The 25,244-nt window shown below is 47.6% G+C and overlaps 1 protein-coding gene across 1 annotated transcript in view; it reads left to right on the forward strand.

Annotated features, from left to right (window-relative positions):
* The window catches only part of Itga9 (integrin subunit alpha 9), a 293,447-nt gene that overhangs the window by 145,620 nt on the left and 122,583 nt on the right, over positions 1-25,244 (forward strand). The window contains exon 16 of the mRNA XM_032911092.1: positions 23,959-24,108. Coding sequence (XP_032766983.1) covers positions 23,959-24,108 — 150 coding nt within the window. The remainder of the gene's footprint in view (positions 1-23,958; positions 24,109-25,244) is intronic.

A 25,244-nucleotide genomic window follows, 5' to 3' on the forward strand; every position in this document is an offset into this window, starting at 1 on the left:
CCATGCCCAGTGTTGCATACATGGGGCCTGGTGGTGCACACTTGTAATCTCAGCACCAAGGAGGTAGAAGGAAGGAGGGTCAGAAGTTTGAGATCATCTTTGACTTCAGAGCAAGGCCAGCCTGGGATACAAGAACCACTAGACCCTGCATCCCCACCCCCACAAACAATAAAAAACCAGGACTAGAAAAGCATTTTTAAAAGCCATATTCATGAAAATTTAAGTAGGGTAGTTACCTTAGTACAGGATATCAAGACTGCAAAGAATGGAGTGACTTGTTTGAAACCCATTTTTATGTGGCAGATGATATGACAGTGTAAAATGTCAAGAAAAATGGCAGCAGACTATGTATGATGGGCGGCTGAAGTGGAAGCTTATGGTAGTGCATGTGACACAGACTCACATGATGTTTTGCTGAGGCAAGACCTGTGGGAGGACACATGATGTTTGGAGAGAATTTAGACAGGACTCAACGGACAGTGACAGTGTGACTGCATAGCTAGCCTCGCAAAACTTCATTGGTAACACAGTCTTTGCTAATCTTTAGTTCGCTGAGAGAGGCGTGGCAGAAAACTTCCACTGGTGTCCCAGCTGGTTCTGGTCACTTCTGCTGACACATGTCGTGTCAGCCAATTAGGTGGAGGCCTGGCTGTTTCTGCTGGATTAGGCCACCACTGCTGATTCATGTTTAGTAACCTGACACTACTGAACTGGAGTGCTGGAATCCTGACAAAAGAAGACTGGAATCTCTCCAAAGAATTACTTCTAAACGGGTCCACCTCTGTCCTATTGACCATCTTTTCTCCCCTACATTTGGACAGAGGGCTAGAAGGGGTATCGAAGCATTTGATAACCCTTATTAAAAGTAGGTTTTGAAAAATCTAAGCCTACAGACAGAAGTTTCCTAATCTATATATCTTTTCGAAACAGTAAGAAAACCGCAAAGTAAGAAACATAAGAAGGATATGCAAGCAAGTCCTACTCTAGGATCTACAAAAGCATGAAAAGCAAACCAAACTGTTTATTCACACTAATCCGGAGGGGAAGAAACAATGAAATAGCATTTATAGCTCATAATGGCAAAACATATAAAAGATTAGCAACAGCAAATTGTTACATGAAAATAGGGAAATGGGCATTTGTATTTACTAATGATAAGAATATAATTTGACTTTATCAAGAGTTTAGTGGTTCATATTCTTCAACCAAGTGGCTCTACCGCTCCATAGCTTCTCCATAAAAATGTATCTGTACAGCGATGTTGATAGTGGAATAAAAATTGAAACAACCTAAACACTAAAGGAAGGTGATTGCCTGGTATGCAAAGGAGTAGGGCATGGGATTCTGTGTGCCTCCCTAGTGAGCTTCAGACACCGTAATCTTCATGATGATACAAGCAACATCGTAGATTCTACAGAGCACAGCTCAGAGCCCAGATCGTTCCCAAGAATAAGGAGTGTTTTCTTCCAGCCAAACTCTTCACCTGTCCATTTGCAATTTACCCCCAGCCAACCTTGCCCAAGGACACACCCCTTCATTGAGCAACCTCTATCCATGGTGGCTCCTCACGGAGGAACACAGGTCAGAGTCTCTTGGTCCAGTTTAGACTTTGAAAATTTCTTCTGACTTGGGATTATATGTTTTCATTCGGGCGGTTGCAGTCCAGCTTGCCTCTCCTTCAAGTCCTTTCCCAGCCATAATTGTGGGTCCAAGAACAGTAATTCTCACCAATCTCCATTTCCAAGTCTCCTTCCTAGAAACCTATATCCTGGAATCCTTTCACAGTTGATACTATGTATAGAAGTCCCCACAACTCTATATGTGCATATATGTATCTCTCGTGGATGTGTGCAAGTACATGTAGGCACACAGAGGCCAACAGTTGATTTTGATGTCCTCCTCAGGAGCTGTTCACCTTATATTTTTAAGATTAATTTTTAATTACGTGTTTGTGTGCATAACTCTGTGTGCGTATGTGCACATGAAAGCAGATGACCCCAGAAACCAAGGGAGTCAGATTCCCATGGAGCTGGAGTCACACATGGTTGTGAGCTGCCCAACATGGGTGCTTGGAATCAAACTTGGGTCCTCTGCAAGAGCAGTGCATGGTCTTAACCACTGAGTGAATCCTTGACCCAGTAAGCATTTCCACAGGCCCTACAATTAAGTTTTAGATGCATCTGTTTCGTTACTGACAGGAAGGGGACCCGTGACAGAGACATCTGCTTCACCAAACATTTTGGGAAGGGTCTTCCTTTGTTCTGTGTGCCAGGATTTGTGAGGTAGCAAACATTCATGTTTCTTTCCTTGCCACAGGAGGGAAGCGAGGTATGGAGAACTTTACTGTTCATCCATTTCCTCACACCCAGGGTTTCCAGTCCCAGAGGCTGGCACTTCTCTCCACTTCGTTTTGTTGCCGCCAGTAAATTGTGCGGTGAAGGGCAGCATAGGGAAGTGGCTCTCTGAGGGTTGCTTGAGCATGTGCCTCGCTGCTCCAGCTTCTTCAGGCCCTTCTGCCAGAACTGAAAAGAGGGACATCTCATCAGGAACATGAACGGAAGCTGAGGGCAGGCAGCAGGGGAGTTTCGTCTGGATGCTCACGCACTGGTATGACTTTGGAGGCACAGACTCTTACAGTGTCTTTGCTTTAAATGGAAGAATGACTTGGGAGAGACCGAGAACTACATGGCGATAACAGATGCAGGAAGGTTTCCATGGACTCGGCTCTCTAACTCTGTCAGACTCCATTCCTGAACAAGGTCAAGCCAGCTAGCCAGTGAATTCTAGAAACTTCCCCTTTCAGTGTGGTTTAAAAGCAATTTATGGGAATCTCTCCCTCCCTGCGTGTTGTGGGAGAGCAGCAGAAAAACGGGTTCCTTGTGCGATCAGACACACAAACCGAGCATTAAGAGGACCTTGCCCAGGGAGCCAATGTTTAGCCAGAGAGTTTCCACACTGAAGGCTTTGTGTCGCTTTGGGGAATGGTGCAGAAATCACGTGCCTCTAGAGCTCCGCTCCATCTGTCGTTACGATTCACCTTTACTGAATGTCCCCTCTCTTTTCTTCACTCACCATCGAAGGGAAACCCAAAAGATGTAGTTTTTGGCAGGTGTGCCTCTTGGTGGGGTTCAGTGTTTCTTACTCTACCCATTTAATCCCGTGAAAGGCAGGTTAGTTTCAGACAGTGGAGGGACTCTGTAAGCAGAGAGGCCCCTTCTCCTTGTCAAGCATGTGAAGCTCAGTCTGTGGGGCCTAGGGAACCCTTAAACCTTTCATCCAGCCATGACCTTGTGTGGTTCACGTACCAACTCCTTTGTTTGGCAGGACTCGTGGGAGTCCATGAATCAGGTAATTGTCTTGATAGGAACTTCCATGAGATAGGCATGATGGGAAGTGAACATGTGGATCAGAGATGGCTCAGAAAGAAAGCCTGATGACCCAAGTCTGATCCCGGAACCTACATTAAGTCCATAAGGTTATCCTCTGACCTCCATATGCATGCCATGCCATGCACGCGCGTGTGCGAGGGGGCGCACACACACACACACACACACACACACATACACACACACCATACACCACAGTACACCACACCACAGCACACTACACACACACACCACACAAAATCATAACATAAATAAGTAAAAATGTTCACATGGTGGCAGGTCACCTAGAAGACTATTTCTAGTGGAGCTGGTTGCTAGATTTTATACAGTTTAATCACATACGTGTATATGACATGAGAGTATATATCAAACTGTTCATCAGGACAAAGACTAATTCGAGGGGAACAGGTCAAGAAAAGGGAGTATAGAGGGGAGAATGTCCTACGTATGTACATATATGAAAACGTTCTATTATCAAATCTAGAAAGTGACCCATGAGAGGAGAAAAAGGAGAGACTTTAGGGGAGTGTGGTGGGGAGGAAAATAGAACACATGATCCGAAACTGAAATAGAGGGTGCTGGGGGTGGGAGATTTCAGATCGGGAGTAGAGTGCAGAGAAGGGGTGTTGGGAGGAGGATTATCCAGAACCTAATGGGTTAAAAAAAATTCCATAAGGAAATCTACTCTGCATGTCGATAGAAATGTGAGTACATACATGACTTGCTTGTGCACACACATGCACATGACTGTGGGTGTGTTCATGCATGCATGTGTGACTATGCATGTGTGCATACGTAATGGTGTGGGCATGTACACACATGTGTGACGATGTGCATGCATGACCCTGCTCAATGAGTGAAGCTAATTAGATAAGCAACGGGAGAACGTAGAGGATTTCCACCCAGTGTGTTGGGGTTTTGGGGAGTGGGAGGTGGAGGGACCGTGACTTGGCAAATTGATGGAGAAGCACAGGAGAACAGGCAGGGTGCCTGTAGGACCAGAAACCACCTCCCATGCCCTGGTTCCTGAAGTGCATTCGAATTCTGCCTCTGTCAGTTCATTCCCGCACCCTCTGTGCAGGTCCCTTGATCTCGCTGGCCTTCAACTGTTCACCCCTCATAAAACAAGGACACGTATTTTCTCATGTGGTTTCTAGAAGGAGTACGTGTTCATAAAGCCCTTTGTAAACCTGGACCATATGCTTAACCGAGCCACGGCATGATTCATATGGAGAGGTGGTGAAACCCCCCTGCCAGGCTGGAAACCTACCCTGCTGCCCCTGGGTGAGCAACATTTTATTACAGCCCAGGGCTAAAAAGATGCTTTTGTTTCCTTACTGCTGTGGATGTCCCTAAGGGGGAGGGCTGCTGCCTGAGGGATCACGTGGTGTGGTCATGTATATGTAACCATTTATGTAACCATTTACTGGGGTAATAACTGGGAATGCTTGAGCCTTGCTTCTAGATTCCCATCTCTGTTCACATCTGTGGGTGACATATTTGTGTATTGCCTTGTGGATAGGAAGAAAGCCCGAGAGGGGTCCATTAACCTACCCAAAGTTATTCTCCTGCTGACAAGGGGCTGCAGGCTTTTAGCACCCAGTCAGTACTCATGGGCCATCTTGTCCCCCATTGCGGATGGTTGCTATAGTCTAATCCTAAGTGCTTCCAGGCAGATAATAGAAAGTCCCACAATAGTTATTGTGGCTTTGAACAAACAAAGTCTGCCTTCTGCCAAGATGCAGGCCACACCGAATCCTCATGCTAGAAAAGTTTCAGTTTTGAAGGCCATTTTCTGCGGGGGCATTGACCTGTGCTGTTGGCTGTCCTGTCATCCAGGAGTGTTTTGGGGTTCCTCTGCAGTGGAGAAGGATGCCAGCCCTGTCCCTTGTAGTAGTAGATCCACGAGCCACATGTAGCCACCGTGAAATGTGCCTTCTGTGGAGATGGCTCAGCCTGTAAAAACACTCGCTGTAGAAATCTGATTACAAGAGTTCAGTGCCAGAACCTATCAAAGAAAAAGCTAGATGGCATGGCATGCATCAGTGATCCCAGCACTCCTAGGTGATGTGGGAAGAGAAGAAAAGAGAATTATCTAAGAGCTTGGGGGGCCAGCTAGCTTGGAGTATAAAGAGTGGCATGCAGCATGAGGGACCTTGCTTTGACAAGGCAGGAGAGAACCAACTTCTAAATGTTGTCCGCTGACCTCCACACATATGCAATGTCATATTCATGCCTGTGATGCATTTCACACACACACACACAGACACACACAGAGACACTCACACAGACACACACACACACAAGACAGAGGGAAAGGGGGAGAGAGAGAGAGAGAGAGAGAGAGAGAGAGAGAGAGAGAGAGAGAGAGAGAGAGAGAGAGGAGCCTACCCGTTAGGTTAGGTTAAAGCCTCAACATGCAACAAAAAAAGGACTTAAGTAACACATAATAACAACTGAAAGGAATGAGATGACTTGAGTTGTATGGAATGTTACTAAATGTTAACTTCTGTAGTCACCACCTGTGGTTTGTGGCCACTGGTTGACTTCGGAGCTCTAGGAGAGTGCTTTTTTTTTTTTTTTTTTTTTTTCTCTTGGAAAAAACCATCTTTTTTGCACCCTAGGAATTACCTTACCTCAGATTCCCATGATTCCCAACAAGCTCACCACAAAAATTTGTGTCTCCAAATTTGGGGGAATGTGTAGTGGGTACTACTTTCTGGCTAGACTCGGGGGAATTGCCTTGGCAATTTCAGCATTTTTGGTACCCTGTTCACTCTTACTTTCCCCATTTGATCTCATTGGGTGCCTTGCTGTAGCTGTGTGAAGGACAGTAAGTCCCCAGGAAGGACTGTGTTCCTTCCTGCTCTTGGTGGCTCCTGCATACACACTTGGATGTCTGTGTATTGTTTTTATTTGGTTTTGGTACATATGTGTATGTGTTCATTTCTGTGTTTGGGTGTGTGTATGTGTGTTCATTTGTGTGTGTGTGTTCATTTGTGTGTGTGTGTTCGTGTGTGTGTGTGTGTTTGGGTGTGTGTATGTGTGTTCACTTGTGTGTGTGTTCGTGTGTGTGTGTGTGTGTGTGTGTGTGTGTGTGTTTTGGGTAAGACATTTGTCTTTCACTTTTTTTGTTTGTTTTCCCACATGTCTTCTTCTCAACCTGCGAAAGATCTCTGAGAATTATAATCACGTCTTTGGCAGTAACAATAGCTCTGCCAGGGGTGAGAGAGGTGGCTCAGTGGTTAAGAGCACTGGCTGCTCTTGTCTTGGATGGATGAGTGAATGAGCTGTTATATCCTTCTAGAACCAAGAATGGTCAAACTCTAGTAGTCTATGTATATGGAGGAAAATGTTGAAGATTCCTCTAGTACAGGCTGGGAAAGCAATGTAAGAGCAAAGCCACTGGGTCCAATAGTGTGTTCAATCAGTGAGAAAAGCTGGACTGAAAGTGTGTCTTAAGTTTTGGGGGTACGCTGAACATTAACTATATATGGGATGTGAGTTTCTTTAGAATACCATGACTAGGAAAGTTCTGGCTCTCAGATAAAGGCATAAACATAGTGAGAATTAATTTACATTTAACACAGCCAGGGATACTTGAAAAGGTTACAGATTGACAACTGAATGCTCTCTCTCACAGTGTGGGGTGTGGAGTACAGTAGATGGACCGCCACTGTATTCCTAGACCAGGGAGTGAGTCAGGGAGCCAGGAGTCATGGTGGATGTGGTCCAACAAAAAGACTGAAGATTCTATGTAAAACTTCCAGGTTAATAAGAACTATCTTTAATATGGGGAAATTCCAGCTTCACCACCAGTGGCTGTTCCTCAAGACCTTACACAAAACAGTTATGGGGGAAGGTGGCTCGGTGTTTAAGAGCAGGTGCTGCTCTTGCAGAAGAATAGGATTTAGTTCCCAGCACTTACATGACAGCTCACAACTATCCGTAACTCCAGTTCTGGGGGATCCAATGCCCTGTTCTGAGTTCATGGTCACCTGTGCATGGTGCACAGACATATACTAAGGTACACATGCACACAAACTCTTAAGGACTTAAATGACGTGTTTATGCTCACCCCCACACATGTGCACTCACACAGTGCCTACAGCAGCCGTAGGCATTGGACCTTCAGAACTGGAGCTGTAGACATTGTGAGCACCCCAACATAGGTGCTGGGATCCAAGGCCCTCCATAAGACAGTAAGTGCTCTTGACAGCTGAGCTATCTCTCTCGTCTCTCTCAAGATCCTTTACTCCTGCATGGATGGCCAGGCATAAAAAACAAGCAGAGACTTAAGCTTCCTGGTGACTATTGGAAATACAGCCAGGACTTTCCCTTCAAGGCACATCTGTGAGCCGATGGCTGACAGATGGGCTGCCTGGGTAGAGGCGGGCGTATCATTGTGTTTTTCAGAGTATGCCTTTACAGAGGACAACCAGATCTCCCTTGGCTGGAGAGGATAGGTTTATACTAAAAGCCTTGGCCATTTGTATTTCTCTCCCCAATATGAGAAGTGTTATTAATTTCCCACTTAAGGAGGTTAAGATGGAATAGATCATAAATCATTATTTCAAGACCCTAAAGTTAGCCGTTTTGCTAATGGAAAAGACATGTCTGGATACAGACTCAGAGGAGAGGAGAGAAGGGATGTAGAGCGGGGAGGATAATAAAGGAGAGGAATAAAGAAAGGGAAAGGGTGGAGGGGGAAATGGGGAGGGAGAAGGAAGAACAACAGGGGGAAGGAGGGCTGGGGAGGAGGAGGGGAAAACTGCATCTCACAGGAAGTGACCCCATCCAGGAAGACTACAAAATGTGTGCCCTTAGACGTAGTCATGTGTATAGTGGCAACTCACTGAGGTTGTATAATGTGTCTTATACAGTTACCCTCAAGACCCCAGAAGGTCCATCGGGATTTGCAAATCCTCTTGGATGACTTTGTCCTTGGTGTGGAAAGTACCTTGCAGAATATTTGAAGCCGTTTCTCTAGTCCACTGAAAGGCTTTTATTATGGTTTTTGTCTGTGACATCAAGTTGAAGATGTCAGTGCTATTCTAGGCCATAAACAGGACCAACTCTCATAAGGTAGATTTGAGAAGACTGGAGACGTTTGTTGTTGTTGTTTTGTTTCTTTGGGGTTTTCTTGGAAACTCGAGATCATGGTGGCCCTGGAAGGCCGTCGTCTAGTCGGTAGGGTGGGAGTGCCATTGGCGAATGCACAGCCACATTGTGGCCAAAGGTGTTGCACTGAGGTAGAGCTGAGTCCTCCCAGGTGTGAGACTCATGGGTTTTTATTCACAAAGCAACAAAGTTTTGGCTAGAATGGCATGACTGGTTGTCCCTGCAAACATCTTAGGAAATCTTGTCTTGCTCTGTCCCTCTGGGGATGCCACATGCCCACCCTCCCTTAATCCTGCTCCAGTCCCTACACATTTCCTAGCGCTGAGCACCTCTCCCTCGTCCTATAGCCAATGCTTTGTGGTTTGTGGGGGTTGGATTGGAATTATTTATAATTAAATCTTGCCTCACCTGAGGAAAGACACAGAGCGATGCTTCCATGAGTCTGGCTGACGTATAGACTCTCTCCTGTTTGGAGTGTATTCTAAATGAGTGCTCGCTGAGTGAATAGATTGGAATAGTTTAACAACTGTAACCATGTCGTTGTGCTAAACACAGTGTAGGATACTCGTCAAAGAGAATAACATGCTCTCTCACCCGTTGCACTCTTAAACAAACATCCACAAAATATGGAACCTTTAGCTATGTACTACTGAGTAACAAGCTTCCCCAAAGCAGGTGGTATAACACAACAGTCATTTTGCCATGCTCACAAATTCAAGGGATGAGCAAGTTAGCCAGGTTCCTGAGACTTTGCAATCGTCTTTACGAGCAAAGATGGTTTGGATTAGAGTTCGAGAGATGGCTCACAGGTTAAGTGCACTTGCTGCTCTTCCAGGGGACCTGAGTTTGGTTCCCAGCACACACATCAGACTGCTCACAACTGTCCGTAGTTCCAACTACTGGAGACATGACACAACAGATCGTGAAAATGCTGGCCTCTTCTTAATCGATGCTAATTTCTCAGATTAAGCTTATCAGCATAAGTCGTCCCAGTAAAACGAAGGTTCTACTTAGGTGTTTCTGGTCTCTTGTTAATCACACTCTTCATACAAACAGCCCAGTAGTCTTTCTTTGCTTCCCCGTGAAACTTCACAAGCCGGGCCTCCATTGTCTGCATTTCTTTCATAACATTGATCTTCTAAGTGCTCATAGAACAGTTTTGAGCACTCAATGGTTATTGTGGTAATACCCCACTCCTTGTACTGATTTCTGTCCTAGTTAGGGTTACCATATCACTGTTCATTGTTGAAGGAAGTCAGGACAGGAACTCAAACAGGGCAGGAACCTGGAGGCAAGTGCTGATGCAGAGTCCATGGAGAGATGCTGCTTACTGGCTTGCTCCTCATAGTTTGCTCAGCCTGCTTTCTTATAGAACTTAGGACCACCAACCCACGGTTGGCACCACCCACAATGGGCTGGGCCCTCCACCATCAAAAACTAATTAAGAAAATGCCTTACAGACTTGCCTATAGCCCGATCTTATGGAGGTGTTTTCTCAAACGGGGTTCTCTCCTCTCTCATGACTCTAGTTTGTGTGCATCTGGTAAACCCCCAAGCTGCAGGTAATTAAGTAATAAATCATATCTAGTACTTATTTACTAAAGGTTTGTGGCTAGGTATGACTTTACCTCTTTATTAATTTGCCAAGGTTACCAAGGAGGGGATTTGAGTAGAGGAGCAGGGGTGGGGTGGGTTTTTCAACTTCAAAAGGAATTTGTGTTGGAACAAAGAGTTAAAGCTTCAGCTAATGATTGGTAAGAATATTTATTAACATATATTGACTACATATGTAAGAGCTGTTAAATTTGCCTGTGTTAGGAAGAGTGCTCTTAAAACTTGCTAGTGGTGCCCAAGTTGGTCACTGTCCACCTCGCTCTTCTGACCAAGCGTTTATTGAGCTGCCAACTTGCTCTATACACCATGATCAAAGCCGGGCATGCTGAGGTGAATGTGAACTGGCCCTGCGTCTGGAGGAGAATTCTATTGAAATGTCACCCCAGAAGGAGAAAGGACATCAGAGCAGAAAGAATGACCTGTCAGGCATAGCCAGGGAAAGATGTGCTTGAAGGAGAAATTCAGCTCTGAGGAGAATGGAAGAATCGAGGGAGATGAGGACAAAGGAAAAAGATTGCCTGGATCCTGCAGCATGGCAGCCACGACTCTGTTAAAGCTGGAGGAAGGGGAAGGACAGGGAAATAGAGCACACCTCGACGGGCCCAGTTTGATGTGAGGCTTGGAATTTTGATGGCCGAGTTTTATGGCAGGCTTGTGTGTGTGTGTGTGTGTGTGTGTGTGTGTGTGTGTGTGTGTGTGTGTGTTTGAGGGGTACTGCTGTAAGTCTTACAGAGTGATGGTCCTGGTTCACTGGGCCCCCATGCTGAGGAAACAAGCCCACTGCGGACTGAGCGACATAGAAATCCTATGAAGCCAGTATTACTGCCCTCTGGCATGGTTCAGCGCGTTTTCTCCCACCGCCGAGGTCTAGAGAAATGTTTCAGCCTTCTTGCTTACCTTCTCTGGGCTCATGGAGCAGCAGGCTTACCTCAGGGGTCAGGATACCTTCTGTGAAAGATGCCAACATCCTCTGTCCTGCCCTGCCCCTCCCACGGGCTCACACGGTGAAGCAGATGTGAGGTCATAACTTCCAGCATCTCAGTGGCCACACTTCACCCAGCCCTGAAACATCTATTCAGGACAAAATTCTTAAACCCCCAGGGGTCCAGGGTGATTTTTCTGCCTAGACCATGAGCCTGTCGTTAAATGTAATGGATTGTGTAATTGTTAGCTCCTGAGACCAGTTTGTTTCTATGTCCCCAGAAGACAGAAACAACACAACACTCGTTTCTGCACCTCTGAAGCTCAGTAAACACATCAGACGCTGCAGCCTGGTCTCTTAGCATCTAGCACTATTTAAGCAGAAGGTCTTAGCTGCTTCTATGCTCCAGCTACTTGGGGAGTTGGGAGATGCGTATAAATCCCTTCCCTGAGGAGTGTTTTAATAAAGTCCACTTAAGATATATTGGTTATATTGAAAAGCAAATTAAAATGCAAATAAAAAATCATTAGACCATATTTGTTACGTGGTAATCCGGATCCTTTTTATTAATGTATTAATTATATAATAGCACCTGAAGTTGCTAGTGTGTTCATGTGGTGGCTGGTGCATGCCAGAGGACCTTGGGTGGTGTTCCTCAGGGGCTAATGTCTTACACCGGTTTGGAATGCAGCAAGTAGACCAGGCTGGCCAGCCAGTGAGCCGTAGGAAGCCCCTGATCTTGGTTTCCTGGGTGATAGGATTAAAAACCATGTGTGACCACATCTTCCTTCCCTTCCCCCTCCTTCCTTCTTCCTTTCTTCCTTCTTTTCCTTCTTCCTCTCTTTCTTTCTTTCTTTCTTTCTTTCTTTCTTTCTTTCTTTCTTTTTTCTAACATGGGTTCTGGGGATCTAACTCAAGTCTTCATGATTTGCAAAGCCTGACTGAGCATCTCCCTAGCAAAGATCTAACCTTGAACTGCTAAACACAAGCACACTCACACACACACTCATACACACACTCACACACACGCACACACACACACACACACGTGGCTAACGCTAACAAAAGTCACCCTCACATTTCATCTAGCTTTTCTCCCCTCTTTAGGATATTTAAAGCAACAAGCTTAGAATGGGACTTATTTCATGGTATTTCACATCCTGTTCTCGGAAGCAGAATCTGAGATATGGAGATTTGGGTCAGAGATTCATGGGGAGAGCTGTCAAGGAGAGGGAGACAGAGTAGGGAGGAAGGAAAGAGAACTGAGGGAGGATTCTGAGTCAAGCCCTAGCCAACCCCAGGGGAAGGTTCTGGTGGGCAGATTATTCTACCCAGTGAAGAAAGGCGTGGGCTTTTATTAGTGTGCATCCGGTAGCCACGAGAGCCTGGGCATGCACAGGTTTTCCAGCACACGGTAAAAGCAGCAGGTGCGCTATCTCACAGCTTGTGTGATCTGTGATCTGGGCGTGGCCTCGCTTGATCCTCTGCCTTAAGTATTACCAGGCCGCAGTTAAGGTTTGGAACAGATCTTTTGGGAGCCTGTGGTTGTGATTTCCTGTGGAAACCATGACAGCTTTGAGGTCAGTAAGAGACCTGAGTAGGTCTGCCCAGATCACCATTTAGCTCAGTCTGACTGATTCAGGACTTTAATTAGATCTGTGAACCTCCTTTGCCCTTGTCACATAATGTAGCATAATCCCAAGCGTGACACCCACTAACGCTCAGCCATTCCCATGCCCAAGAGGGGGTCATTCGAAGGTGTAGGCAGAGGCATTAGTTACACGCAGATGTAATTGAGAGTGTGGCTGGGTGCACAGCTCTGTGCACAGCTCACCCTCACCCTCTCACCCTCTGCTGGTCACTCTGCCGCTGGGGTTGTCATCTCAGCCTTTGTTTCAAGCACCTGTGACCACCAGCAGTGGAGGAGTGGTCCCCTTTCTCCACATCCTCGCCAGCATCTGCTGTCGCCTGAGTTCTTGATCTTAGCCATTCTGACTGGTGTGAGGTGCAGTCTCAGAAATAAACCCACACACCTACGATCACACGATCATTAACAAAGGAGCCAAAACCATCCAGTGGGGAAAAACAGACAGCATTTTCAACAAATGGTGCTGGTTCAGCAGGTGGAAGAATGCAAATTGACCCATTCTTATCTCCTTATACAAAGTTCAAGTCCAAGTGGATCAAGGACCTCTACATAAAACCAGACAGAATGAATCTAATAGAAGAGAAAGTGGGAAAGAACCTCAAACACATGGCACAGGGGAAATTTTCCAATGGCTGATGCTCTGAGATCAAAAATTGACAAATGGGAACTCATAAAATTGCAAAGCTTCTGTAAGGCAAAGGGCACTGTCAATAGGACAAAATGGCAATCCATGGATTGGGAAAAGAGCTTTACCAATCCTATATCCAATAGAGTTCTAATATCCGATATATACAAAGAACTCAAGAAGTTCGACTCCAGAGAACCAAATAACCCTATTAAAAGTGGGGTTCAGGCTAAACAGAGAATTCTCAACTAAGGAATCTCCAATGGCTGAGAAGCACTTAAAGGAATGTTCAACTTCCTTACTCATCAGGGAAATGCAAATCAAAACAACCCTGGCTTTGAAATGTCAATCCTCCTGTCTCAGCTTCCTAACTAGCTGGGATTACAAAGGGGGGCTACCAGACCCAGAGGAGCCTCCTCCTCATAAAGTCATGCTAAGTCGATTCTCTCAAGCTACATACTTTAGATACACGACAGGCTCAGAGAGAGGAAGTGAACTGACCCAGATCAAAGTCTATGAGAGAAGGAGCTGGGGTTCTCTCCAGCCCTGTTGCTCCTTGCAAATGGTTGGTTTCCCTTTGGGGAGAAATTCTTTCCCAAAGGTAACCGTATTGTTCATGTGTCATTTGCATATGTGTGTGCCTCTGTGCGTGGGTGCGAGTACTTGTAGAGACTGGAGGGTAATATCAGGAATCCTCCCCAAATCTCCCCCAGGCAGTGTCTGGGGGCTCACAGATGTGGCAGTCTTGCTAGCGAGCTTCCTCTGGGGCTCCCCTGTCCAGGGCTGGAATTAGAGGTGAACCGACATGCCCATGTGGTTTTCCAAAACCTAGTCCTTACGCTCTCATTTGATGAGTACTTTAACCAGTGACCAGCTTCCCCAACTCCATCCCGGGATGGAGCACTTCCATGACCGCCCTCCCTCTCTGCGCTCCCAGCTCTCACAAGGTCACCTTCTCCTTTCGATTGCTGGTTTTACTCACACATTGCACGGCCAATTCTAATGCCCTATGCTTCAGACAGGCACACAAAACCTAAGTGTTGACATGCGGCCATTGATGTTCTCTTGAGGGTCAACAAGAGCATCCTGCAGAGAACCTCTCCCTCCCTCCCACCCCTCCATTCCAGCTCAGCCTCGGATGCACTGTGCCAGCAGATACGGCTTCTTGTCCTTTCATATAGAGCTATTCTCATACGTTAAAGGAAACCAGAGGGGCCCACACCTGAGCTGAGATTCCCTTCCCAAAGCCAGGCACCACCCCTCCCTCTCTATAAACTCTAACGCAGAATCAAACTATTACCAGCTCTCCTTTCCGTCACCAAATGTTTGACAAGCAGCCACCGGAGGAAGGTTTCAATTTTGCTTGTGTTTTGAGAGAATACAGCCCATCCTAGCAGGGAAGGCCTGGCCTTAGGAGCATCAAGTAGCAGGTTATGTTGAACCAGCAGTGCAGGGATTTGAAGCTTATACACTTCAAGGCCCATCTCCACTTCCTCCAGAGAGCCCCTCCCCAAACAGCAGCTGCGAGCCTACTGTCAAAACGAGTGGGTGGGCGGGGGTGGGGCACCACAAACAGATTCCCAGTCCTCCCGTCCCCCGACCTCCATCTCCGCCACATACACACACACACCTGTTGGTTTCATCAATAGAGTTTGCGATTCTCATCTGTGAGTAGAGCTATTTATGCAAATGTGTTCATCGAAGGCGAATTGGTGCTAGTACTTTCCGAGCACTGGCACACGCTGAAGGACTCTCCCACCTATCAGACCAACGATGCTGTCCGTGTAGTGTCATGGACTGCCCACAAGGGAGTCAATGGCTTTCACTAAGACTGTGGGACAGGATTCCTTTGAGTCCAGCCACTTTCAGAACTCTGGCTGGACTGTGTTTATAACTGAATCCTTCTGGAGATAAACCATTGTCCCTTCGAGGCATGAATCTTGTCCTGGGAGACAGTTACAGTCAGAGGTGCTTTCCGTCATATGCTGTTTAAAATTATTTATTTAATTTCCTCCTTGGATTTTTTTTTTAAATTTTGCCTGTTTGCCTTCTAATTTATAGGATCTGCAAGCAAAAGCACATGTGGCTTTTGTTTCATAGAACAGGGGGAAGAGTCGCACTGCATAGGGAGGCATCCAGATAAAGATTCACTTGGCAGTAGGCCAGGGGGGTTGGTGGCATTTTATTTTCCCCATTAAAAAGTTTGGTAGCAGATTTATTGAGCTAGAGTTTATACTGTTGCACAGCTCGCTCATTTTAAAGCATGTCCTAGTGACTGTAGCCAGATGGGCCCATAAGTCTCAGCCATTTCAGTGGTGAGCTCCCATTGGTGGAACTGTTTGGGAAGGATTAGGAGGGGTTGCCTTATTGGAGGAGATGCGTCAGCGTGGATGGGCTTTGACACTTCATAAGACTCACAAGACTCATGCCATTCCCAGGATCCTCTCTGTCTCCTACTTAAGGATCAAGATGTGAGCTCTCGGCTTTTCCTGTTCCCTTATCTTTACTTCACCATCGAGAACTGTAACTGTAACCGTAAGCCCAGTTAAACACTTTCTTTTGTAGATTGTCCTGGTCATGGTGTTTTGTCACAGCAATAGAATAGTAAGTAAGGCAGAGAGTTTTCTCAATGCTGTAACCAAAGACCCAATTCCTGGGGTAAGGGGTCACTTGGGCTCATGGCCTGAGTCAATATGGTCCATTTCGGCAGAGAAGGTAGTAGCAGGCAGCTCTGTAGTCAGACACCTGTGGCCAGAATCCTCCTCCTCCTCCTCCTCTTCTCCTCTTCTTCTTCTCCTCCTCCTCTTCCTCCTCTTCCTCCTCCTCTTCCTCCTCTTTCTCTCACTGGAACAGAAAACGATGAAAAGGCAACTCTGTATCTGTCTTCTCTTTTTGACATAGTCTGGAGCCCCAGCCTGTGGGATGGTGTCACTCACATTCAGCATGAATCTTCCCTCTCTCTTATCCCTTAGAGATAAAACCCTCCAGTGGTTGGAGGTGTGTTTCTAGGTAATTCTAAATCCACCCATGTTGACAAGCAAAATTAGCCGTCACAAAGTATGTGCATGAGCAAGTGCATGTGTGTGGTGTGTGTGTGTGTGTGTGTGTGTGTGCGTGTGTGTTTGTGGATGTGTGAAGGTGCATACGTGTGTAATTCAGTTTCAATGTAGTCATAGTTCTACAGCTATTCCCACAATCCATTTTAGAATACTCTCGTTATCCCAGAATGAACTTTGTTCAGTCACTCCTCATTCAGTCTCCCTATCTACTCCCTGGTCCCATTCATTCTTGTTGACTTAGGGGGGTCACAGGTCCCCTCTCCCGCTGTGTCTGCTCCACAGCTGGTCTTGCTGTTATCCCAGCAGCTTAACTCCTGCCCCCACTGATCTCTCTCAAGCCCTTTCTGCTGTGGGTGGGGCTCACCAGCCACCTAGAGGGTGAGTGAAGCCTTGGGCTTATGCTTCTCTCTTTGCTCCTCTCTCTCTGGGTCCTCCAAGCACCCCAAATTCCTGCCAGAAGCTCAGCCCGCAGATCTTCATTGTACACGGCTACAAGTCTGGAAACACATAGAGGTGAAAGTGCCTATAAATGGCATGGTGGCCTGTATGTTCTCTTCCTCTCCAGGGACTCCAGGCTGTGAAGTCCTGATCCTTTCAAAGTTCCCTAATAGCTTCAACCAGTGTTAGGGGTGAGGAGACACTCACTACCCCGCCCCTCACACACAGATACACACAGACCAGCATATGCTTATGAATGTCTAACTTTTCCAGCTGTCAGTGGGAGGGAATACGAAGCAGCCTTTACTATTCCTGGACGTGGAAAACCTTTTGTGTCCTTTTAAACCAACCTCCCAGCTTATGAGAACTTTAAAGCAGCCTGTAACATTTTAGCTGCTGTTCTGATGTCATCGTGTGGAGGAGGATGTTCTCTGAGAGAGGAGTTAATAGGCAACTTTGCCATTGCACGTGAACGCTGCAAGTGTTCTCGTGCCCACTAGGATGGTGTCACTAGGAGATACCCGGTCTCCGTGGCTTGAGGAAAGTGTTGTTTTGCAATCCGGTTTGTGAGCAGAAGCATGGGAATGGAACTCCCTGCTTGTGGAGATGTCTTAGGGGCCAACATAGGAGACACAGAGGGTTGGGCTCAGAGAACGCCTGAGACAGGATCCAGGATAGAGGGGGCAGAAAAATCACATTTAAAAAAGAAAAAGGAACATTGAGGTTTCAAAAACAAAACAACACAGCAACAAAAAAAAACCCACTTAGTGGAATTTCCCCCAGAGCAGTGCTCTAACCTAAAGATAACTGCTCATTCCCCGAGCTTCTGTGTGTTTGGCAAATTTAAAGTGAGGCCAACCCTTCCTGTCTTTATTTAATTTGCCACTGTGAGCCAAGGAAAGGAAAAACCGGGAGTTGCTTTTCCTTTTCCAGAGGGGAAAAGCAGCTACGGGGTAGATTTCCAGGTCACATGGCTGGCCAGCTGGTGCCACGGTGATCAAGCCCAGCTTGTGTAGGGCCCTGCAGTGAGAAGTGGGACCAAGTCACCCTCAGCCCCTATCAAACAGTAATGTGCATCTTCTTTGGGCCAAGGGGTTCCTGGCTGCAGCCCACCCAAGCTAATCTTTTGGTTCATGTTTTCTAATTGTTATTTTTAATTTAATTTATTTTTCCCCTTTTCACTTTACATTTCTGCTCACTGTCCCCCTCCCAGTTAACCCATCCCACAATCCTTCCCCCTCCCCCCTCTCCTCCTCCTCTGAGCAGGTGGGAACCTCTCTGGCACTTAAGGCTCCTCGAGGCTAGGCCCTTCCTCTCCCGCTGAGGCCAGACAAGGCAGCCCAGCTACAAGAACATATCCCACGTACAGGCAACAGCTGTTGGGACAGCCCCCGTTCCAGTTGTTCATCCTCTGAGAGGCTTCACCCAGCAGCTGACTCAGACAGATGCAGACACTCACAGACAAACCGTGGGTGGAGCTTGGGGACTCTTATGGATGCACAGGAGGGAGGATTGTAGGCACCCAAGGGGGATAAGAATCCACAGGAAGACCAACACAGTCTACTAACCTGGACCCTTGGGGCTCTTGAAGGCTGAACCACCAACCAGAGAACAAACACTGGCTGGACCTAGGCCTCCCCACACACATGTAGCAGATGTGCAGCTTGGTCTTCACGTGTGTCCCAAACGACTGGAACTGCTATCCCAAAAGAGATCTTTTTATTTAAATCTTCTAAGCCTCTTCCCAACCCTACTGCCACCAATACCATTGTGCTATAGCTAGCAAATCTTTCCACACACTGCCTGCACTCCCCAGCATGGGGTTCACGCAGCCTTAAGCAGGGACACCAGGGATCTGACTTCTGCATGAGCTGCCCTGCCCGCCCATCAGCCTGACTTTTCTCTTTGGGTCTGTGTGGTCGCTAACACCTCTAAGCTTCCTGTGCACCACTGTACCAGCTGAGCCTCATGCCTGTTGTCTGGCACAAGTCCTTTGGTCCTACCGCTCAACCAAGGAATGCCTCTTCTAGGAAGCCAGCCAGGCCTTTACGAATCAATCAGCTGTAACCTTCCTTTGTGTCCTCAAAGCCACCTCTACCCTAGTGCATGCAGTAGGACATTGTCATGGCTTGGGTTTTCCCTCTGGAACTGTTAACTCCCCCCGGGTCTTTCATGTCTGTCTTCCTGCTGCCCTGCACACCGCCTGGCATAGAGTAAGCACCCAATAAATTTCAAATGGAGCATGTGTTACACTCCCTATTAAAAATCCCAGCCACAGCCAGCTCTGCCACCCGCCTGGGTGTCCTCTCTCAGCATGACTTCTGTTTTCACAGTAGGAGAGTCCCGATGCCTTCAGCAGGAGGAGGTAGATTGGGGCCTCTCTGCGGATGAGGCTTAATGTATGTTCAACCTGAGGGGTTTCTGTTCATAGCCTAGAGTGGTGGTGTATGCCTGGAATCCCAGCATTCTTGGGGGTGGCAGCCAAAGGATGAGGAGTTGTCTTCGACTGCACAGAAACTTTGAGCCAGTCTGGGGTATATGCGACCTTGCATCCAAGAAGAAGAAAAGGGGGGAAAAAATTAAAAATCAGCTTGTAGTAGCAACTTTTTAAGTAGTAAAATTTGAGCCGCTGTGGTGAATGCCAGAGAGCCACAGAGTTCTGTTCTGGCCAGTCCCTCTGCTTAATGTGGTACGGAACAGAAGGAAGCAGGACTTCCAAAAATGAAAGGGAAACCCCCAAACAGCTTGCTATTTTCCCTCTGCAACTTGGAGCAGACCAGTCCAGCGAAAGGAGAGGCTAGGCTTCCTCGGGGCCTGGTTCTAATCCCTGCCCCCTCCTCTGCCCCCACCCACCACTCAATGTGGTTTGAGTTCCCGGCTGTTCCCAGCTACTGCAACTTAAAGTAAGGAGCTGCTTTTCGAACTCATTAATTAGAGCAGGCCCATGCAGTTGCTGCCAGAGAGCAGCGTCCACCCACCTAGATGTCAGCTCGTATTCATGGTTCAAACTCAACACACACCGTGACTGAGGTCTCCCTCCTGGACAGTCACCGTGTGTGGTCGTAAACTTGCAAACGCCCTCACTTCGTGCCCTTATTTCTAGCTACCAATTATTCATTTATCTTTCTGATGGGGCTGTATTGTGCTCTTCTGGAGGGGGGATTGGGGGCTATGCTGTGCGTGTGTGTGTGGGGGGGTGTTGCTCACCCACACATGTGCCTAGAGAAGCCAGAGTATCTTCCTCTCTCATCTTTGACCTTCGTTTTTGAGACAGGATCTCTCACTAAACCCACCCTTTGCCATTTTGCCTAGACTGTGTTGTAATCAAACCCTCGGGATCTTCCTGTCTGTACCTCCCCTGCACTAGGGTTACACGTGTGCACCAATGTGCCCATCTTTTTACGAGAGGGCTGGGGACCCAAGCTCTGGCTTGTAGGACAAGCAGTTTCTCCATCAAACCATCTCCCAAGCCTCGAGACGAGGCATCTTTAAAAGAAGTTGCTGGAACCTAATGTGGTCCAAATGGTTTTTAAATAACGCTTTATGAGCTGGGTACTCGTGCACACCCACCTGTGTTTGCAGCACTCGGGTGACTGAGGCAGGAGAGTCATGAGATTGAGGTCAGCCCCTACTGTGCTTAGCACACGCAAAGCCAGCCCCAACCAGCTACAGAGGGGGACTCTCGACACAGCAGCAAGCAAGGCATTGGTGGTCAGAAAGGGCCCTTTGCTTTTAGCTCCTAGAAGTCTGGTCCTGCCACATGTGGAGCTTTGGGGTGGAGCTCCTGGGTGACTGTCACACCCCTCTGTAAAAGGCAAGTGGAAATCCACCCACCAGACGTTGTGAGGATCGAGTAAAACGAGGTTAACTCAGACCTTAGGGAAGGCCCTGATATATGCACAGAATTGTGGCCAGACCGCTGCCCCTCCCCCTCTCATCTTCCCCTGTGCCCAGAGTAACACTCGTGGACTTGCTTTGGCGTAAAATATTTAAATATTAAGGTGCAAGACCGGGAACCAGTTAGCCGACCTCAAAGTAACACCAAGAATGCATCCACGACCGAGCAAATTTGGCATCTGTTCATCCATCTTTCTACGTATGCCACCGACCAGTTTTGGATTCTGCTTGAAGTCAGCAGACTGGGGGTGACTGGATCCTAGGTGCACGTCTCACTCCTGGGATGATCTCGAGTCTTAAAGATCTGTCCTAAGACGAAGAACTCCTCTGGAGCTTCCTGGAAGCTCTTTATCCGAGGCCCTTATGTCACTTCGCTGGGGCGGGGGTGGGGGTCCTGTATTTATGTTTGGGCTGAAGAATTGACTCTTTTCCCCCCAGGTAGATATTTTACTGAACACAGATGTGGTTCATCTGCTTCTTGTTCAGGCCTCTGCCTCTGATGTCCCTTTGCTCCCCCACCCCCATACCCTACCTCTTGGCTCCATCTGCCTCCCATCTCACCATACTTAGTACCGCTGACTCCCCTCCAGAACCATTAAGTTTCTAGCACCCAACACCTTTGAGGTGCTCAGCACCCTATCATGAGGAGATCTGTGAGAAAACATGGGGTGCTGTGGCTCAGTAAACCGGGGTTGGGGGTTGGGGGAAGTGGGGCATAGTTCCCTTCTCAGACACAACTGAAGTCAAACCAGAGTTGACAAGCAAAACAGCAAGATGCTCTTTGACCTTGCTTTATTTTGGTGTACCCGGCCCCCACGCTGACTACCCAGACTGCTGCACTCTGTGAACCAACTCTGCCTCAGGCTGGCCGCCTCCCTTTGCTTCTAACACATATTTCACTCGAAACAGGGGTTGTTTGCCGTCCTTATAGTCACATAGTGGACTCCCTTACAAAGGACACTGATGTTCCCCATGCTGAGCATAGAGAGGGCAGTGACGTTGACAGCCAAGCTGCTTGGCTGAGAGTCTGTCCCCAGCTGTCCCCAAGAGCATCCGTGGCTACCTCTGTGGGAGGGAATTGGCTGTTGTAAAAGGTTGGAGAAAGCCCTCTTCTGGGTGCTCCTGGAGGCATGTGGAACATTCCGCCATTTTGAACACAACGAGACTCCAATCCTAACTCCTCCAGGCTTCACAGAGAACAGTGTGAACTTATGGGCTGTTTGTCCAAGCCTCCTATTGACAAGCAGAACAGTGAGATGCTGATTTACCCTGCTTAGTTTTGGTGCACACCCCCAACACTTACTAACCAGACTGCCCCACTCCTAGGGAACCCAGGTTCCATTCTGAGAACCATCTCTTCCTCTTCTTGTTCCTTACAAGGCCTTTCTGGGTTCCCCTGCACTGCACCCCATGTGCTCTCTCCATGCTGGTTACAGAGCAGAGACCGGGCTGTGGTGACGACCTCCTCAGCCTTACCATTAAGGTAGACAATCCCCAGATAATGTGCTGGCACTTAGGGCAAGACAACTGAGCAGCACTGTTCTTGCCTCTAATTCTCTCCTGTGAGTGCGAGCATGTGGGGCCTTGAGTCACCCAGAACAAGCCCCAGGTCTTTAATAGGCCTGTGTCCTGTGGAACTGAGTCTCAGGCCTTCTTTGTTCCTGCCCTGTATGGTGGAAGGATGTGTGTTATTTACCTCTAGAAGCCACGCCATGGACCCGGCATCTTCTCTTCCCTCCTGTAGTGATTTGAAGGAGAACTGTCTCCCATAGGCTCCAGGATTTGAACACTTGGTCTCCCGACAGTAAAGTTGTTTGGAAAAGTGTAGAATGTTGCAGTAAATATTTAAAAAATTGGTACCTTTTCTCCCATGCTAGTGCCGGCACTGTAGGGCCACGTGGCATCTGGGGGTACCTTCATCCCTGCAGCAGTCACTGCTCCACGCTGGCCTCCTGGTACTCTCTGACCCGGGTGGTCACTCCCTCGTGTTAGGTCCAACACTGTAGGACCATATAGAATTAACAATGATTTATCTCAGCGGCTTCACACTGCCTCACTGACCCGGGTGGTCTGTGAGTCTTTCAGCTTGGCCTCTCTCGAGACTCTGCCCAAACTCCCAGCGACCTCCCCCTAGTAGTTAAAATATAAACTCCCAACAACTCATTAAAACCAATACTCGATAAGCTGTAATCTAGCAGTCAGATTTATATGTTAAATTCTCAATCCACAATACATCCACACAATAAACCCACAACCAATTAATAAAGATATAAACCGCCCACCTGGATAAGATAAATTCACCTATAGAAATCCATCCCTTAATTAATATTCATAACTACATATGGCCACTTATGTCTCCATCTTCATTCTTTTTTTCTCCTGGCTTCTTGTCTTTTTAACACTTTGTTCCCGCCTACCCTTCCGTCTCATCCAATGACAGGCCTGTCCTCTTATAATTCCAATCACAGTAGAAGGTGTGACCTTGCTTGGCGGAAGTGTGTCACGGGAAGTGGGTTTGAGATTTGAGCATCTCCACCACTTGCTGCTCCACCTCCTTTGCCTCACCCCTTCCTGCTTTTGGCTTCCTGTTCCCATCCCTTGCTGCTGTACTCCCCACCATGACAGACTCTGTCCCTCTGGAACCATAATCCCAATAAACACTTCTATAAGTTCCCTCGATGGTCATGTTTTATCACGGCAACAGAAAAGGTAACTCCCGTCCCACCAGTCCACCATTCCTTGAGTTCTAGAGAAACGAATACAAACTTGCATCCCTGATGGTTTCTCCACCACAGACACTGCTCAAAGCAGTGTTGCTGGGTCCCCTGTCCTGACAGAAAACTCTCATCTCAGTGTAAAAGTGCTGTGGCCATCCACACCCCCTACCGAAGACAAAGGGTTAGCCACGAGCATGCAGATGCTCCCCCAGCCACCAGCTGGCATCTAGCTAAGCACACGTGGGGGCCAAGGTAGGTAATGTCTTCTGCGTGCTCTGGAGAAGAGGATTAGCATCCCGCAAGTGAGCCTGAGAAATCCCTGCCTGGCAACAGAAACCAGGATAGATTGACCTTTGCCCCGGGCCTTACCTACCTTGCCTACAAGACAAACTCCTAGCATGTGCAGGTGGGTGTGAGGGCCACCTGAGGAGAGGGAGTGATGTGGTGGGCAGGACTTTGTAACATTGTGGAATGCTGCCCCAGCATCTGCAGACGTCCACTGCTAATGCTCCTTCTTGTTTGCTGTCACAGCGGAGGGTCCAGGATGTCATCAGCCCCATTGTGTTTGAAGCTGCCTACAGCCTGGGTGAGCACGTGATTGGTGAGGAGGACCGGGAGCTGCCAGACCTGACACCAGTGCTTCGATGGAAGAAGGGACAAAGGATCGCTCAGAAGAACCAGGTTAGAACCGGTCTAGTTTTGTTTCTGTCTCTGATAAGAGACACTGTCAGAGAGCAACTTAGGGGAGCAAGGGTTTGTTTTAGCCCTTGACTCTAGGTTACAACCCATCACGGTGGAGAAGTCAAGGCAGGCACTTGAAGCAGGGAGTCACGTCACAGCCACTGTGACCAACATCAACAACAGGAGAGAGAGAGAGAGAGAGAGAGAGAGAGAGAGAGAGAGAGAGAGAGAGAGAGAGAGAATGTATGTTCATCATGTATGTTCCCCCACTAGCTTTCTCTTACACCCCCATACATACATACATTCCCCCCCCCCATGCACGCATACACAAGCACAGGGAAGGTGGCCCTGCTGGTCACTTAGACTCAGAACAAGGTACAAGGGAGATGAGGAGATGGAGAAGGGGTTAGAAGGACACAGGGTTTCTAAGTGAGTGAGGCAGAGTGCAGGGCTAGCCTTACGGTGAAGCACAAAGAAAGCAGGGAGGCCGTAAGATGGTGTCTCTATTAAGAACCAGACACTGGGGCTGGAGAGATAGCTCAGTGGTTAAGAGCACTGTCTGCTCTTCCAGAGGTCCTGAGTTCAATTCCCATTAACCACATGGTGGCTCACAACCATCTTTAATAAGATCTGAGGCCCTCTTCTGGTGTGTCTGAAGACAGCGACAGTGTACTTAACACACACACACACACACACACACACACACACACACACACATACACACTGGGGACTGGAGAGATGGCTCAGCTCTTAAGAGCACTGGCTGCTCTTTCTGAGGACCTATGTTTGATTCCCAGCACCCACACAGTGGCTCATAGCTGTCTGTAACTCCTGGTCCAGAGGATCTGATACCCTCCTCTGACCTCTCCAGGGCCCGAGGCAGACACTCAGGAAGGCAAAACATTCATACAATAAATATGTAAACTGTGGTATGTGTGCATGTGTAATATGATCAGGTCTTCCCTCACCATGGAGCAGTGAGAAGATGTCAGCCTGGACACCTGGTACTGTGCAGTAATTCCTAGTAAGAAAGCCCCAGTCCAGAATAGTGATTCTGTTCTCTAAGGCTTAAAAAATAATCCTGCTGAAGCTTGTATCGTAGACACCGGCACTTGGTGAATTAGAATTTACCTCAG

Source organism: Rattus rattus, chromosome 8 (assembly GCF_011064425.1).
Source record: "Rattus rattus isolate New Zealand chromosome 8, Rrattus_CSIRO_v1, whole genome shotgun sequence".
Classification (NCBI taxonomy): domain Eukaryota; kingdom Metazoa; phylum Chordata; class Mammalia; order Rodentia; family Muridae; genus Rattus; species Rattus rattus.